The sequence below is a fragment of the Thamnophis sirtalis genome, unplaced genomic scaffold, assembly GCF_051295495.1.
Source record: "Thamnophis sirtalis isolate CommonGarterSnake01/CBP01778 unplaced genomic scaffold, rThaSir2_p1.2 scaffold_5, whole genome shotgun sequence".
NCBI classification, from domain to species: Eukaryota; Metazoa; Chordata; class Lepidosauria; order Squamata; family Natricidae; genus Thamnophis; species Thamnophis sirtalis.
The window spans coordinates 61,880,129-61,898,033 of NW_028261385.1; the positions used below are offsets into that span (position 1 = coordinate 61,880,129).

Below are 17,905 nucleotides of genomic sequence, written 5' to 3' on the forward strand. Positions count from 1 at the left end.
CTGAGAGAGTGATTGCTCCAAGGTCAGTTGCTCACTGAATGTCTGTATAGCTGGCTTAATGGGGCACTGATTCTTTGAACATAATATATTTGTCAGAATCTTTGAAACTAAAATAATAACTAGCAGATTTATGGCCTTTGAATAGCAACTATAAATTTTGGGGACATATGGGAGACACTCAGTTATTCTCTACTATTTTATAAGGAAAATGCTTAAAAGAACATTCTAGCTGATGCAGGATCATCATATTCTCTTATGTTTATTCATATAAATCAAGTTTAACCTTAGTTAGTCAAACGGGATGGATCCAAGTGTGTGCTTTCTTTAAATACTGCATTTTATGAGACTGGCCACTCACACATGTACTCTGGTGAGTCTACTCATTGTCATAGTATTACTGGGATAGTATTAAGAATCATGAATATTATGCATGCACATACATAAATCCATTTTGTGGGACATGCATACACATTTCACAAATGCTACATGAAATGTAATATATGAATATATCTAGTAGGGATACCCAACTCACTTGGGTTAATCTGGCATTTGGCCTCTTCTTCCTTAGAATCAATTAAATTTTGAGAATATTGGAAATTACATTTGTGAAAAGAAAGATACCATATTTTCATCTGGCAACAGTTCTTGAATAACAGTAAGTGTACACACAAAAACCGTTTCCTTTGAAGAAGACTTATGGATCAACTTGTTTAATATTCTTCATCTTTCTAGCAGGTTAAATTTGTTGTTGATAATAATAATATAAACTTCATAAATCACTGGCATAAAGTGATTTACTTTGAAATTATCCTATTAAATGTCCAATTTAAAAATTGTTCTATGGATTCAGAAGACATATTATATCTGGAACAGACTTCATTGATGTCACCAAACATTGTCGAGTATGTATCCACAATTTAAAGGAGAGCATTTAAACTCTGCAATGTTTATTTTTTTATTATTCTGCTTTATTATCTTTTTAAATATAAAGCTGTTTTACATTCTGGAGTAAGAAATACAACCTGTTCTACCTTATCCAACAGCATATTTGGATGATTGACTGCAAGATGTGATGGTTCCCGATTAATGGGTTTAATAACCAACTTTGTGTTTATATAGTGTTGTATTTATCAGATATTTATGGTTAAGTTTTATTTTGGAAAACTTTCTTTTAAAATGAAGACCAGAAAACCCTATGCCATTTCAGAAAATCCTGTGCCATTTCTTTTCAGTACATTGGCATTTTATCATTTGATATTCCAGTTGAAGGCACTCCAGCTTCCTCTTTTATTCTTGTGATCATTTTCTGAGTGTGAGAAATAAATGTCAAGCTTGAGCTTGCTTAAATTTCTAAAGTAGCACATTAGATGTTTGTGGGATTTCAGTTTCTTAGGACTTTAGCCATTCTGTGTCTCATTAAAGATACTGTCTCAAGGAAACATCCTAAATTCAAAATCAAAGGTCTTTGTCCGAATGCAAAATTTAATGCATGTATAGAGTAAATATTGGATTTCATGGCAATCATTCTTGGTATAAAATTGGAACATTCTCTTCTCTTCTTGCAAATGATGTAGCTGCTGAAAGTTACCTTTAAATGCAGAATGAGGGAAAGAAAGCTTCTGATGGCAACAAATATACAGCTTCATTCTGCCTTCTGCCCTTTTTCTCAATCCATTTTCCCTTTGTATGATCATTGGCCATAAAGAATTGGGTACAGTCACCATCCAACAGGAAGACTGCTCTTGGCACACATGTGCAGGCTGTTCTCTTTATTGTCTGGCTTTCATCATAGACTCACATTTCCTACCTGTCACCACAAGGGGTATCCGGGACACATCATGAACGGGAAGCTTCAGTAACCAAACTGTACAGGGCAGCCTAGCAGTTTAGCTCCGAGTGATTCTGTGAAATTAGAGATCCGTGCAGCAGAATCCTCTCTGGGGATTGCTGCTGTTAGGAGAAAAAGAGCAGATCTTGTGAGCTGCGTGTGTGGCTGCCTGTATATGAAAGAGAGAAAAGACGCAGAGTGCATCTGACTGAACCATTTGGCTACTGGGAAGCCCTAAAACACACACAGAGGGAGAGAGAGACAGAGAGAGAGATAAGGGAGAAAGGAAAACAGAGGAAGCCGGAGCACAACTGAAGTGCAGAGCAGCTGTGTTTGTCTCCCGATACTCTTGACACTTTGGGGTGCCTCATTCAAGGAGATCATGGATTCTTATACTGAAATATTCTTCAGGCTGTTGTTTCTGGTCCCTCTCCATCCTTGGAATATATTAGCAGCCGGAGAGATCTGTGAGTATTACCAGTGGATATTAAACTTAGATCAGACTTTTCTGCAAAACTTAGGACTTATTGTAATGAAATCTGGACTTTAGAAAGGGAGTTTTCTGAATAAATCAAGGCAACTGCAATCGGAACTGAGAATAGATGGGATGAAAAGATTTCAGATGATGGAAATGTGTCATGTCCTTGTGTTTTTCGTTTACTGATTTGACCAGACTCTGATAAGAGCAGTTTAGGGTAAGATAGCCTCTAGAGAATTCACATTTCACTATTATAACTGCATGCTGTGCTGTATTACTTTCCCTCCTGTCCCCACCCCACCCTGACCTGTCTTTTATTCTCTCCCACTCCCCACCTGTCCTTTTAAATGTTTACTATAGAGCAGCACAATATTTAGCAAGGAGTTAAATCTTTCCTGGGAGACTGCTGGCATGCTGATATTCTCTGCTGCATCAGCTTTGCATTTAGCAATGTGCAGTTTTATGGACAAGGAAGCTTTTCTTGAGTGAAGGAAGAGTAACTCTCTCTATCGTAAAACAGCACAGCCAATGCAAAGGACAAGATTTTAGGGGATGTTCATTGATTAGGGAGAGAGTAATGTTCATGTGTGACCAGGCAATAGAAGGTTAGTGGCAGTATGAAAATGGTGTTCTTCCTTTCATTTTTGAAAAGACAATAATTTGTAAAGAAAAGCTATGTGTAATTCTTGAACTTAAGAGAGTCACTAACTTAGTAATTGGTATTTCTTGTAGATATGGGATAAATAGGTCCCAAACCTGACTCAGACCAAATTTTATGTACACAATATATTATAGGCAAATGTTTGATAGCAACTCATTTTTCTATACATGATGACTGATCTTATTAAATGCCTCAGTTAATAAAAAGCTTAAATTTGCATTAAACAGCTTAACTGATGTTCCAGTCCATGTATTCAGATTTTCAGTTCATTGATGGAAGTTTGTGTGATGAGGAGACCAGGGAAGGAAGGAAACAAGGAATAGGGACTTGAGTTAGGAGAACTGTGAGTAGAAAAGATCCATCAATAACACAGTCACACCATTGAAAAGAAAGCTGCCAAGAACAATGAAGAAATAGATCAGGAGGAAAGTGGAATGATTTCACTGGATTACATGCTTTAAAGACTGAAGTACAATCATTAAATAGCCCATTCTCTGCAGTGGAGAACTGCCTGTGTGTGTTTCTGTCTCTCTCTGAGTGTGTGTCTATGAGTCTGTATGTCATTCATTCATGTTACTTCATTTGACATTCAAGTGAACGGAACAAGTTTTTTTCTGTCAACTCCCTGCTGCAGTGTATCTATATGCAGTTTATAAATTTAACATTGTTCCATTTTTTTCATGTCATGATTTCATCCCTTTGTCAGAAGAATATTGAACCTGAATTGCACTATTTGGTAGATGCCTCTTCAATCTATAGCAAAATAGGACTTAAGGAACTATAACAGAGCAGCGAAGCACTAGAGGTCACTCTTACAATTTAGGAAGCAAGGCTGGGAGTAAATTATAGCAAACATCTTTTTGTTCTCCATAGAATTATGATGAATAAAAACATCAAAAATCACTGCAGTTATTATTGCCTTTACACTATGACACATTTTTGAATTATACATCTCTTAGGGGCTATAAAGGCATTCTTTTTTGTTCCGTAGTTAATTTGGTGAGAACCAATAATTAAAATACCTTGGCAATCTAATGAATTCTGTAGCCATTTTGAGATGTTACAGATAATGAATATGAAATCCAAAGATCTTGCAGAATTTAAAATAGTTTGCAATATTGATATAAACCAATTTATGTACGTTTTCAGCTCTATCCAAAAAAGCACAGCATACCATTACCTTGATTATATGTCTGATTTTTAATGATATTAGTTTTTGTTCAGATTTAGTCACTCTTACCCACTAATATTGATGGGACATAAGATACCAGTTGCTAACTTATCCAATTGACTTCAGTGAGACTGATTCCTATTTAAATTAAAATGGACCCATTCCAAATTTTAAACATTTTTTCCTAAAATTTCAATTATGTATTGGTCTTACATACTTAATTTCATATCATATGATTAAAAGTGGATTCATCCCATTGATCAAATTTGTCAGGAATTTTTGTTTATTAGTGTATCACTATTTTTTATCATTTTGCCTTGAGTAGGAGTCTGCATAAATTAATCTAGTGCCTATACAGTGACATCAGTAGACACTAACAGTATCATTCCAAATGTTTGCATATGTTTATACTTTTATTTCAATCATCTTATGAAAATATAAGCTTCACTGTACACAGTAATGTTTCCTACAGAGTCAATAGGCATAAGGTCTCATAAAATTAGGATATAGTTTTTCTTACCAGTTCTTATAGTTCTTACTTACCTTTTCACATAAATGCATATGTGAAAGTATCTAAATGGTGACAATTAAACCCTAAAGCTTTCAAGTTCAATCTATTTCCTTGGTTGTTCTAATTTTATTTTCCCATTGGGGATTCTAATGCTAGACCTTCAAATCCTATTTAACCTTTTCCATAATCTCAATCCTTGCTTGGGACAGTATCCGTGAGAAATTAAAGCTCTCTCAAGAGATGACTTATACATTACTCAATCAATATACAGTAACTGTATTTTGCTATTTACTCTGAGCAACATATTTACAGAGTTGATTATATGAGTCAGAGATAAGAACTTCTAAAATTCTTATTCAAGTTATTTGAAACAAGCAAGCCTTATCAGATGAACAATTTAGCGGAATTCATACATTATTACTTTTCCTTCTAGATGAGTATTGTTATATGTTTTCCATAGATGCAATTGATTTCCCTTGGAAATTTATCATTCTGAACAGTGCAGACAATTCAAAGCTGTCTCTTCCTAAAGAATTAAAACTTCTGAAGCAACTGGAAGATCTATGCAGCCATAGATATAAAACAATGAAACAGCATCCCAAAGCATTAAAGGACAACTGAAATCTTTAAAAGTATACAGATACTGTATGTTTTAAGTGTAGGTTTTGTTGTTTAAACTTCTTGACTATTTTGAAGATAGTTCTATGACTAGTAACATTTTCCTAGTCAACTGTCAGGGATGGAGATTTCACAATGTTGTCTATACGACACTACCTTTCAAACTTGGTGGGAAAGAGGTGATACAGAAATAATAATTAAACTTTGGGATAAAGCCCTACAAATAAGTTCTCAAAACATTTTGTTTGTTTGTTTCAGCAAAAGAAAACTTTTGATGTTAAGAACATTTTCAAACTTTAAATCTTCACGTCAACAAATCTAATTGAAGCTAGCTAACCAGTCACCATTAGTACCATTTTGTAAGAAAGGTATTTGGGCTTGCTGCTAATTGTGGCATGGAGATTTTGAAGAAGAAAATTAATTTAATAGTGGTAAAATGTAATGCAATCCTGTATATAGGTGCTCAGAAGTAATCCCTGTTAAATTCAATGGGATTGATTCAAGTGGATTTAAGCTTCCTCCTGGACTTTTTGTTGTTTCAGTACAACATAAAAGGTCTTAGAACATTTTAGTAGATGATAACTGATATTCTGACAACACAGTTCCTATATGCATCTACATAGAAGAAAGTTTAATGACTGTCAAGAAACTGAGTACAGAGTTCCAGCTACAGCATAGGAACAAATCCTATTAAGCTCACTAAGAGTTTAGACTGTATGCTGAAAAGTTTTTTATGCTCAATTGCCTTTAATCCTATAAATATCTACAGAGCTGCAGCAATGAAATTACATGAGTATCATTTCACAATCTGATAAAGACTAGTATTAAATTATATGAGGATTCATCATACTCTTTCCAGGAAGTTAGCTTCTTCTGGAAGAGAAAGGTCATATAATATTTTCTATACCTTGACAGCTGGTATTTAAAAAATAGAATTATCATGACTGTGTATCAGTTTACAAACTACTTTCACTACTCTCACTTCATCTGGCCTGAAATAATTCTATTTGTACAAATAAAATCAACTCAATTTATTACTGATTAAGCAATTATTATGACAGCTTTATTATTAATAGATGATTTGTATGCTTCAGAACATATAATTAGAATCAAACAAAAAAGCAGAAATTAAAAAAAAAATTTAATCTAAAATCACAACTCTAAGAAACACTATGGAAGAAGGGAGAGATAATCATTAGAGGAAAAGAATGGAGAAGGTAAGGAATTAACCTAAATTAATATGAACTTTAAATTTGTTTGAAGAAAGAGGTAACAAATCATTGTAGTTTTTATGATGTACTGGGACTACATTACCCAGTATTCACTGCTAGTGATTTCAGTTGCACTATATTAGTGGAGTATGTCAGATAGCAGAAGGGAATTTAGAAAATGCTTCATAGAAAGGAATGAAAAAAATAATATCATTACTATTGTCCCAAAGGTGTTTTTCAAAAGGCAACTTGGCTTTCTGTGCTTTTTTCTCTTAAAGATATTTTGCTTCTCATCCAAAAAGCATATTTAGTTCAGAAGATGTTTCTTGGAAGAAAATGAAATATCTTCAAGAGAAAAATCACAAAAAGTCCAGTTGCCTTTTGAAAAAGCACCTCGGGACAACCATGACCTGGATGATTGAGAATCTCCATAGATATCCTTACTATCACTAATCAAACATAGGGCAAGAAGATAATATCAGGGGGGGGGGGTGTTATTAAAGGTTAGCAATCATAGAAGATTAAAAAGAAGGAATAAAAGCTTAGCTTAATATAACATGGATTGACTGCTCTTCTCTAACCTATAAATCAAGAGAGGAATTTACAACGAATGATTCTGACTATAATGGTTATAATATTTGCAATCTAGAACTTTATTCTACTTTTAATTACAATTACTGATATTATCACTTCATGCATTATATTCAAGAGGCAGAAGTTATGATATTAGAGGTGAAACTCTTAAAGGAATCTCATGATCCTAATTGCCATGTCCATAGCACTTCTCCCCAACTTCTCTCAGTGTGGGCACTTGTGTATCTTAAGCATTTATCTTCTATTTAGGCATCTTGAAAGTGTGAAAATGATCTATCTATCTATCTATCTATCTATCTATCTATCTATCTATCTATCTATCTATCTATCTATCATCTCCCCCCACTTTGGAATTATAATAAATTTACATTTTTAGAATAATCTGGAATCTTAAAAACAGAAAATATTTTTATTAATTTATATTTCCTATTTCTAAACCACCCATCTCCCTCAGATATCTATGATAATAAGAATAAATAGTTTCAGCCACAATTCTGTTAATGCTGTTGTTGATTTCATTAATGCATCCATTGCTCAATCAGTAATAAATTAGCTACTAGATAATTGCACAATATTATCTATGCTTCAGAGTATAGCCTGAAAGAAAAGAAATCCTGAATATATAAACAAAGTAAGAAGAATATTTTTGGGTCTCCTATATCTTGTTTCTGTCTACTAAAGTGTTGTTTTATGTTATGAGTATGAGTGCATTAACTTCTGTTTGCAAGCATCCCTCAGATTGTAGCATACTTTTAATTTGGGGAATATAATATTTATCATAGATTTTAACAGCCTGTTTCTGGTCTTGCATATGTGGCCATCCTGGATCCACTATTTGTGATAAGGCTGGCCAAATTAATACACATATGTATAAGAACATAAGAAAAACCCAGCTGCAAGGCAAAGAACCCACAGACTCTAATCTACAACAGGAATATCCAATTTGGCAACTTTAAGACCTGTGGATTTCAACTCCCAGAATTCTCCAGCCAGCTGTTCCCAGGCTTTAAAGATGCCAAGGCTGAATATTCCTGGTCCAGAATTCTTCATTACACTGTAGCCAAAATAGACAGGTAGAGGTTTTTTCTTTCTCTTTTGATAACTTGCACTACCCATTTCCAAACTTTTCAAAAGTTCTGTAGTGAGAAATGTGTTCTTGAAAAAGTATTTTTTGAAATGTGTTTTGAAAGGAAAATGGGTTTAATACACATACTCAAAATTACAAATTATTCTTAGAATGGGGTGGACTGCAATTATGAATGAACGTATGTGAGTGAATTATAAACCACATTCCATATTGGAAAATTGATATATCTAACAAGGAAAGGAGGAGAGTCAATTTGTAAATTACCAAGAAAATGTGCTCTATCAATAATAATTCTATAGACTCCACTGGAATCTGATTTACATAAAAGCAGGAGGATGTTCAAAGGACTATATATTGCTGCTAGTGAATTTTCCTTCTCTTCCCTAATGAAAAAGAAACATAGACTAAAGTGTACAATGATACTGTTGATATTTCAGTTAATGAATACCTTCAGTGCAATAATTTGAAAGGTGACTAAAACTTATATAATATGACATTTTAAGTAATGTTAAATTAATAACTACACAATTATGAATTAAGTGTCATATCCATAACAGTCCATCATGGGAGTTATCTGAAATTTTTGAATCACACGAGATTAAAAAGTAGTAGTTTATCCAACTGGTAAGTAGATCATAAGTAAATTACTTTTTTGACTAATCATCTCTTACTACTTTGTATAGTTCAGGAATAAGATATGGTGCATTTCTAACCGCTTAAAAGCTTGTTTGTTTATTGCAATTAAAACTTTAACATGTGGTTTTGAGAAATAATTTCAATAGATATGGTAGGTGAACAGATACTAAAGGTTAGCTTTAGTAGTTAGTATTTGTTCTGAGTACAGTATATTCTTTACTTTTGGACATGATAATAGACATAGAATTAAGAGAATGATAAATTTTCATGAGGCTTTCAATATTATAATTGTTTTAACTTTTAGTACATAAGTCTCACTGGCTTGTAATTGCCTTGATAAATTTGCTAAAACTGTACCAAAAGACTGCTCTGTGCAACCATTGTAAACATCACAACTTTCTAAGAGTCCTAGGTTATTGCTCAGGCTGATCTCTTCAATCATTCTACTACACAGTATTTGGGAAAAAACAGACCCATCTTCTTCCAAACCACATTTCATGTTTTGCAAAACTAGCAAGAAGATGATCAGCAAATTAAAAATATTAGATCATTGAACAGATCACATTCTGGCAAGGTAAAAATAATTGTTTTCAAAAATATTTGAAACATAATTGTTTCTTTAAAATTAGATATCAGTTCAAGCTGTCATTCACATGTAACAAGCTCATAACTACAACTTCATCAGACCATTTTTTCTTGATTTGATTCATGTAAATACTATCTGTTGGTAAGTCAGGAGTCAATAAATATGAATTATGAAACACATTCTTTTTATAACAGCATCTATAAAACATGTAAAAGGTCTTCTAAGTGTATTTTTACAGGGCATTTATGAGGATCATTAGCATCAAAAGACTTGGGCAAGACTTGGAGAGTGAAATCCCACCTTTCTATAGTCAAAAGAAGTAGACCTTGGATTGACCATCATTTTGAAGCCAGTGGCCATTCCCATAGACTCCCCTGCTCTGTAGTTAGCCTGTCAGCCAATCTTATAGCTCCAGCTAGTCTCTTTCAGTAAGTATAATAAATAAAACTAAGAACAAAAGTGAAAACAAGGTGAAAACTGACTATTTCCTTCCACTACTTTCATTCTACTGATGAGAACAGTTGATTTTTTTCTGAGACATCAAAGGAAGGCAGAACCACCATTTTACTAAAGGAAAGAGCCTATTTGAACTTTCCTAATTATCCTATCATCATCTCAACAGCCTTTTAATGTCCCTTTTACTCTCTCTTAGAAAATTAAAATAATTGCAATCACTTGTTTACACATAAGTCTAACCCTTCTTTACTATTTACTGTGCATTATATAAACTCAGTTTTTGTTTAAGAGCTTAATCAATGCAAAATTGTTTAAGAGCAACTTTAGGATGCTGGGGGTCCATTTGATCTGAAGTGGCAAGACTCCTTATAGGTTTATGACTAATTTAAAATCTTGCCATCAATCCCCATTCACAAATGATACTTGGAGGAACTAGGGTTATCTTTTCACATAGTACCTTAATTGTAGGGGTAGGTGTTACATTGCATATTTCCTCAGAGGGCCAGATCAACAATATTTTATTTAACAATAGCATTATATAAAACAAGTATAGGATACAAGTGAGATTTCTTTAATAATATACATTCTTTCTTTAACAAAATACTATTGCTGCATGTCTCAGGGTTCCAACTAACACCCATAAGGAAAGAAGACTCTGAGGCTTGATTTTCCTCCATTTTCCATTTTATTAGAGATGCACATCTGGGAAAACCCAAATCTGAAAGCGTCCAGGTTTTCCCCACCAAAATGAAAGTTCAAGTCCCTGCCCAGCACCTACATGTACATCACATGGTCCAATCAGGCACCATCCCAACTGGAGATGTCTCCCAGTCACACCACTGCAGGAGCAGGGCAAGATGTCCTTGACTCTCTGAGAAAGGAATGATATTTTGACATATATCTCCCATAGTCCATATAGTTCCCCCTCCCATTTTCCCACAGCATTAAATGTGGCAAGTCTGAAGGGCCAATGCAAAAGATAGCTTCCAGGCCTGACAGCATTATCTCTAAAAGGATCAATGCTCAATTTGTTACAAAGTTGAGCAGTCCTTTCCTTCCCTTTCCCCTTGTCACCAGCTACCTTTCCTCCCTTACTTTTCTCATCTCTCCAGCTTCTTATAAAGAAATGGCCAAATAGACCCTAATTGTAATTCTACAAGGGTAGCAGACTCTTATTTAATCACCATTGCCATAAGATTTCACTTGTTTCATATCACAGGACACCTGATGATAAAAGCCATTATAAAATAATAAGCAATGCGGGGGGGGGGGATGTCTTTGTAATTTTCTCTGTCTCTGTTTATATAACAATTTCAATGTGACTGTCAAGAAATGGTCAGTTTGTAATTGTGGTGGCATTCCACATATATTTATGAGGAAATGAACTCCTGTGTATTGTTAACGTTGTCCGCCGACTAAAGGAATGGTAACATTGGACAAGTTTCTTCATTATGGAAAGTGGGGGGGGGGATATAAAGCATATTCTTGAAAACTGAACTTTCTCTGAACAGTGGCAATAAGCACAAGTACTAACAAAGCCCATTGAAATGATTGATGTTTAATATATTTTTCTTAGGATTTTATGGACATTTTTGGATCTAGGAAGACTGCATAATGCTGAGAGAGATCATGCAATAAAGACAGAATAAAGACATGCCCCTTAGATTCATATTCAGTGGTGGGATCCTCCCGGTTTAACACCCGGTTCGGTGATTGCATCCTGTGCATGTACAGTTTAAAAAAATCTTCACTTCCAGGTTTCTTCGGAGGAGTAACACAGCTGATTCACATGGCAATTTGCTCTGCTATGTGAATCAGCTGAGAAGACAAAGATAGGAAAATAGCGTTTGTGGGCCCATCTGATCATCGGAGCTACAGGTTCGCCTGAACTGATCCAAAGTGGTAGAATCCCACCCCTGTTCATATTGGCTAAAACCTGCAAAACCACATCCCATCCACAATATTTTGATTCATCCCTTTTGAAACCATTTCTAGACCAAAAGTTCTTTCACCAGATTGAATGAATAAACTGGTGGGGGGGCAGGGAATAAGATTTTTCCATATCTCACATTAATGCTTAAACTATTGTAAACTTGTAATTCTTTCTTTTTTTCTCTGTTTCATAGGTTATACCTATGCTTTTACGCTGAGGCACATGGCAACATTAATCAATAGTTTCTTTTTTCTCTCCGGCTGGCTGCCTGGAATCAAATGTTTAAGAAGGACAGGATGAAAATGGTCATCTGTGAATTGAAGCATTCTATTCTGAATCTCTGATAAGGCAGAGATTATCTTGATGCAATTAGTTTTTTTTTTCTCTCCCTAAATCTTTTCTATATTCAGTGCTTAATGGCAGTGTAATAGCAAATGTGTCATATGGGTTGAAGTCCTGACATTTTTCCAGCTAGCAAATTGTTACAATCACTAGAGCTTTCTTCAGTTATCTACGGAGGGATTTCTATCTAATTTTAAAGAGGAAAGATTTTGAAGAGCAGCTGCCTTCTCTTTAGTGATCCTCTTGTGCTTTATAGAAATTGTAGGATAGTAACCTTCTTCATAAAACTTAAATTCCACCACAACCATGTCGGAAACTATCACATTTCAGTATTTTAACAGATAAAGATGATGGCCAATCTGAAGCAGACTGAGATGTTTCCATTTGCACATTTAAAATATTGTGTCCATATTTTTGAGGAGAATCCTGTAACCACTGTTGCTTCAGAGAGTAAATTATGGACATTTTGTGTTGTCAAAGAGAAGGAAGAAAAGTAGATTGTAGCCAACTGCTTATGGCATGATAAAATCTAATAAATCTTCATAGGAAGTTTTTTTTAAAAGAGTTTGTTCTTATTACTTGGTACAATATTTTCTTTTTGAAAACAGCCAATTAGGTCAAGCATTCCTTTAGGTTACATTGTGAATATAATAAATGACTTTTAAAAACTTTTTCAGAGAATAAAACAGGGAATGTTTGTACTGGAGCATTCAAAATAACAGAATAGCAATTTTGGAAGGGACCTTGAAGGTCTTCTAGTCCACCCCCTGCTGAGGCAGGAAACCCTATCCCAGGCATGTCAAACACGCAGCCCATGGGCTGGATCCATCCCATAATAAACCCAAAGTTGTCCCATGGGGCCATTCCAGAGACGCTAAGGGTTTGGCCCATGATGCCCCGGCCCACTCTGAGCATGCCCACCCAGTTGGCCACGATGACCAGGCCATTCCCACTTCAGCCAGATAAGTTAAAAAAAAAAGCCAGGTCCTTCATTTCACTGAAAACACCACTTACTGCATAACAACAGACAAATTGGGGATATAGGCAGGGCATTGTGCATTCCTGACCTTAAGAAATGTCCAGGGACCCACACCTATGCTGCGCTAAATTATATGGATCAATCGTCTTAGCTCCTAAACTCTCCTAAATTCTAAATTTTGACTATGGGAAAAAGAGCTAGAGTATGATATATTAGGGACTGAGTGGACACACCAAATTCAGTTCTTCCAGAAATGAAGTAACTGCCTGATCCCTTAGCCATTCACATTATTTAAGGTAGTGTGAATTTTATCATCTTTTTGGGGGGAATATTTTCAATACTTTGAATAATTTTTAAATGTTCAGTTTGAATTTTGTGAAAAATCTTAGTCAGAATTAAGTGTCATCAAAATTATGCTGTTTATTTACAGCATGGATGCTGTAACAGATGAATTATATATGCAAAAGCATAGAAGTACATTATTTATTAACTAGATAAATACGGCGTGGATGATACCTTTGTTGTCGTATGTTTGTAAAATGTATTATGGGAAAAAATCCCATGTGTGGGTAAATTCTACAGAAAGAATTAATCAGCCACATTTTTGAAAGCCATTTTCTGACTATAGGAAGGTGGTAGTCACTCTGTACCTTACAAATATTCCCTGTTTTTTTTTTTTTTTAAAGATATCTTTGCTTTCTCCTGGTGATGCTAGATGAGATGTTAATTGCATAAAATAAGCATGCTATTTTAAGGAGCTGTAGGGAAGAAGAATGACTAAATTTATTTTCTTCTATAACAGAGCTGATAACATTGTCTTGTGTTGCTCCTACTTTCATTTTTTGAAAAGGTCTCATTAGTATTACAGGCTTATTTGTTATATGCTGGGGTGGTGCAAAGATTTGAATTGGAGATACAATTACAAGGTGATTGGATTGAATCTCTGAATCAGATTGATTTTCCAAATTTAATCAATGATTTAGAAAGGCTTTTCAGCATATGCCAAAGCTGTTTCCCTCCCTCCCTCCCTCCCTCCCTCCCTCCCTCCCTCCCTCCCTCCCTCCCTCTCTCTCTCTCTCTCTCTCTCTCTCTCTCTCTCTCTCTCTCTTTCATCAGTTCAGCAACTTGAATTGAATTAATCTGATTCAATGATTTGGAATCAAACTGATCTCTGAACCAAATTGAATTAAGATTCAATCAACAATTGAAATTAGATTAACACCCATCATCCATCACTATTTACATTAATAAAATTCTTGGCATTAATGTGGACTTTACCAGCCTACAAGGCTTAAACTGTCTTGGGAGAACAGGCTAAGAGTGCTAATACATTGTTAGGAAAGATGGTTTAATGGTGGCAAGACCACATGGTTCGAGGTCCTGGAAAATTGAGCACATGGGAGAGGGAGGGAGGGAGAGATAGAGAGATATGTTCCTGTGTAAGGGGAGGTATCCTGATTGGTTATCAGACTCCCATGGGGCCATTTAGAAATAATTTTGTAAGTTGTCTTGAGTCCCAGGCTTGGTTGAATCTTGCTGGGTGATGATGTAATGAAGAGGGTTTTGGGCAATTTCTATATTAAGGTTGAGGGCTAATTGTACCTTTGTTGACTCTTGGGTGAGGGCATTTGCTTATGAATAGACCTAGCCATCTCTTTATCTCTTAAAAGCTGACATCTGCTGTGGGTTATTTAGGAGGGGGGGTATTAAGAGTGAGTCTCCTTACTGTCTTAAAAAACATGTTTCTCCATTTCTCATCCAGGGAAATATAATATTTTGCATTTTTAATATTTCCTAGAATATTTAATTTTGCTAAGAGAAGGATGGGTGCTAACTTTCTGCAACGTGATAGTTATATGCCCGCTCAGATAAATGATACCATGAAATCAGCAGCCACTTCTCTTTCTGTAAAGACTATCCTTTTTGTTTGCAATAGGTATGTAGGAGTGCTGCTTATGTCAATGAAAGCTCAGAGAAATTGGATGCAATAGTGTGTTTGCTAGTTTGGATGTCTCTTGGCTAATTTATTCATTCTTATGTACATAAATACTGCAACAAAAAAATAAAATAAAAAAACATGTCTTTTTTCTTCTTCTATATTTGGAACATTATTTCAAAGGTATGGTCACAGCTGAATTGTACTCTAATTTTTCAGCTGTTATTATGTATCTGTAATTGTGTTAAGCTCTATGAAGGAAAATCAAAATATTCTCTAGTGAGAATATTAAGTAATTTTGTTAGCAAGCATATATTTAATTTTGTGTACTTTGTGTGCAGTAGCCGTAGATGTCCAAATGTATATAGCTCCTGACAAATCTGCAGAGTGATTTTTTGAGTAAAATCAATTTGCTGTGTTATCAAGCATTATGGCATTGCAAGATCTGTGATTTAGAAACTATAGCCTAGAGACATATGTGACAATGAAAAAGCTGTAAAAACAGTAATCAAACATGTCCGGATTATAGCATCTGTGGGATATTTTAGTACTGCCCCAAACAATTTATTCTTCCAAAGCAATTCTATTTATAATTCCCAAGATTCTGCCTAGAAGTAGGGTTGCAAATTTTATGAAAGTTAAAGAAAACTTTTAAAAAAATATCTATTTTATAAAAATCCACTGCACATTTAATTAGGGAACTTCATACAAGTTTATTTAAATTATTATGATTGGTCACATAGTCAGCCAGATGTTTATAATGGAGTTCACATTTTTAGGACCTGGGATAAGCAGATGTTTGATGAGGTTAAAGATATTGTTTGTAGGAAGTGAGCTGTTCCAAGTAAAGTTGCCCTTCACAATTGACTGGCAGCAATTTTATCAATGCTGATAGTGTCTAAGTGATTCAAGTGTTCACTATCCAGACTTTGCTTTTTGTCTCTCTTATAGACAGTTGTTAAATCTGGGATGCAGCAAGTGCTTATCTGTTTGAAGTTTAAATCCCAAGAGCATTTTAGCATCTTCATTTTTTTTATCACTTTGACTATTTTGTAGTACCTTCAGTTCTTGCTTGCAGGCAAATTATATTTCCTGAAGATCTTCCAATGCACCATTGTTGCTACTTTGTCATTCTGTCGTTTGTAGTCAGTCTGTGCAATCCTCTTGCAGGTTCAGGCATTTGCTGCCATTTCATTTCTGGCTTTGTATGCATTTGTTCTTAAGAGTTGCTGCTGTGTAGAATTAACCTTCTCTTACTTCAAGTTTCCTGTTCTCAACAAACGCCAAATCTTTTCACCTGCTTGGTTTGCTAGGCTTTTTAAAAAAAGGTATACTGGCCATGTATATACTTCATGGTATATTAGCTCCAGTCTTCTTCACTATCCATCAAATATTCTTCCAATGCCCCCCTTTCTTCTTCTTCTTCTTCTTCTTCTTCTTCTTCTTCTTCTTCTTCTTCTTCTTCTTCTTCTTCTTCTTCTTCTTCTTCTTCTTCTTCTTCTTCTTCTTCTTCTTCTTGGTATACATGTAACATTCCAATATTTTCCTTGGTAAGTAGAGTTTGTCAATGTTTCTGCATGTATGAAGGGTCATTGTCATTAATTTTCTGGTTTCCCTATTCAGGGTTTTTAGTTTTGCTTGAATCCAGTCCAGTATTCCAGGTGTGTATCTAATGACTGTAAAGTCCTCGGACTTACGACTGACAGCTCAGCAACAGCCAGGTGCGCCGCAGCGAATCAGGTGCGACTTGCGGTTGCCGGGCTGTCAGACACGCAGCTATTGGCTCCCTGTCTGACAGCTCAGTATAAATGGGGGTGCCGGTCTACTGCTGTTGTTTCGCATTGCCTGTTAATAAACGTTTGGTTGACTTACCTTTACCTCAGACGCCTCCCGCCTGGTTCTTTCCGAGAACTTAACACTGGCGATGAGCTGGTGGGATCATGGGCTCTGAGTTCAACCTACAGGGCAAGCAAACAATTATTAGGCACCCCGCTTTGGCGGGAAATCTTTTTCGCGCCTCGCTACGCCTCAATGGCATATCGCCATGGCTGGAATGCCCGCTGTCGCTCCCTTCGGGACGGCCGACGAATCCTGGGCCGCTTTCTTGGAGCAGTTCGAATGTTTTTTAATCGCAAACAACTGGCAGGGGGATTCACAGGCCAGAAAGTGCGGGTTCTTCCTGACTGCCTGTGGGCCCGAAATGTTTGCGACGGCTCGCTCCTTCGCGGCCCCACGGCCCATCTATGATTTGATGTGGGATGAGCTGATGGCGGGGCTCAAGGCTCATTACGCCCCAATGCTTTCCAAAATTACATGCCAGTTTGCCTTCCGCCGGTGTGTCCAGAAGACGGCTGACTCAATCAACCAGTTCCTCCAGGCGCTACGGGTCGCCGCTTTACAATGTGACTTTCCCAACCTGGAGGACAATCTGACTGAGCAGTTCGTCTGCGGACTAAATGACATTTTCCTCAGGTGGCGCCCCCTTGCAAAAACAGACATCATGCTGACGATAGCCGTCGAAGAGGCGCGGGCTGCAGAACTTGCGGAGCTGTCAACCATGGAGACGGCCTGCTACCTGCCTCCCATGCCTGCCCTGCCGCCAGTGCCTGCTCTGCCTGCACCAACCCCTCCGCCTCCTCCACCTCCTTCACCTTCGACCTGCCTCATTGACGAACAGGTTCCCTTGCCTGACCCGTTCTGTGAAGACCAGGTCAATCGCCTGAGGGCCATTCCCTGGCATCCTCAGCCTCCTCAAGTCTGCGCTGCTGCGGCGGCCGCCGCCTGCCTTGGTTGCGGAGGCAACCACGCCCGGGCGTCCTGCCCCTTCAAGACCTCCATGTGCCACCGCTGCGGCAAGAAAGGCTACCTGGCACAGGTC

General features: G+C 36.4%; 1 protein-coding gene across 1 annotated transcript in view; it reads left to right on the forward strand.

The window, feature by feature from the left end:
* Positions 1-1,860: 1,860 nt before the first annotated feature.
* CNTNAP4 (contactin associated protein family member 4) overlaps positions 1,861-17,905 on the forward strand; it is a 294,703-nt gene continuing 278,658 nt past the window's right edge. The window contains exon 1 of the mRNA XM_087715908.1: positions 1,861-2,295. Coding sequence (XP_087572034.1) covers positions 2,211-2,295 — 85 coding nt within the window. The 5' untranslated portion in view covers positions 1,861-2,210. The remainder of the gene's footprint in view (positions 2,296-17,905) is intronic.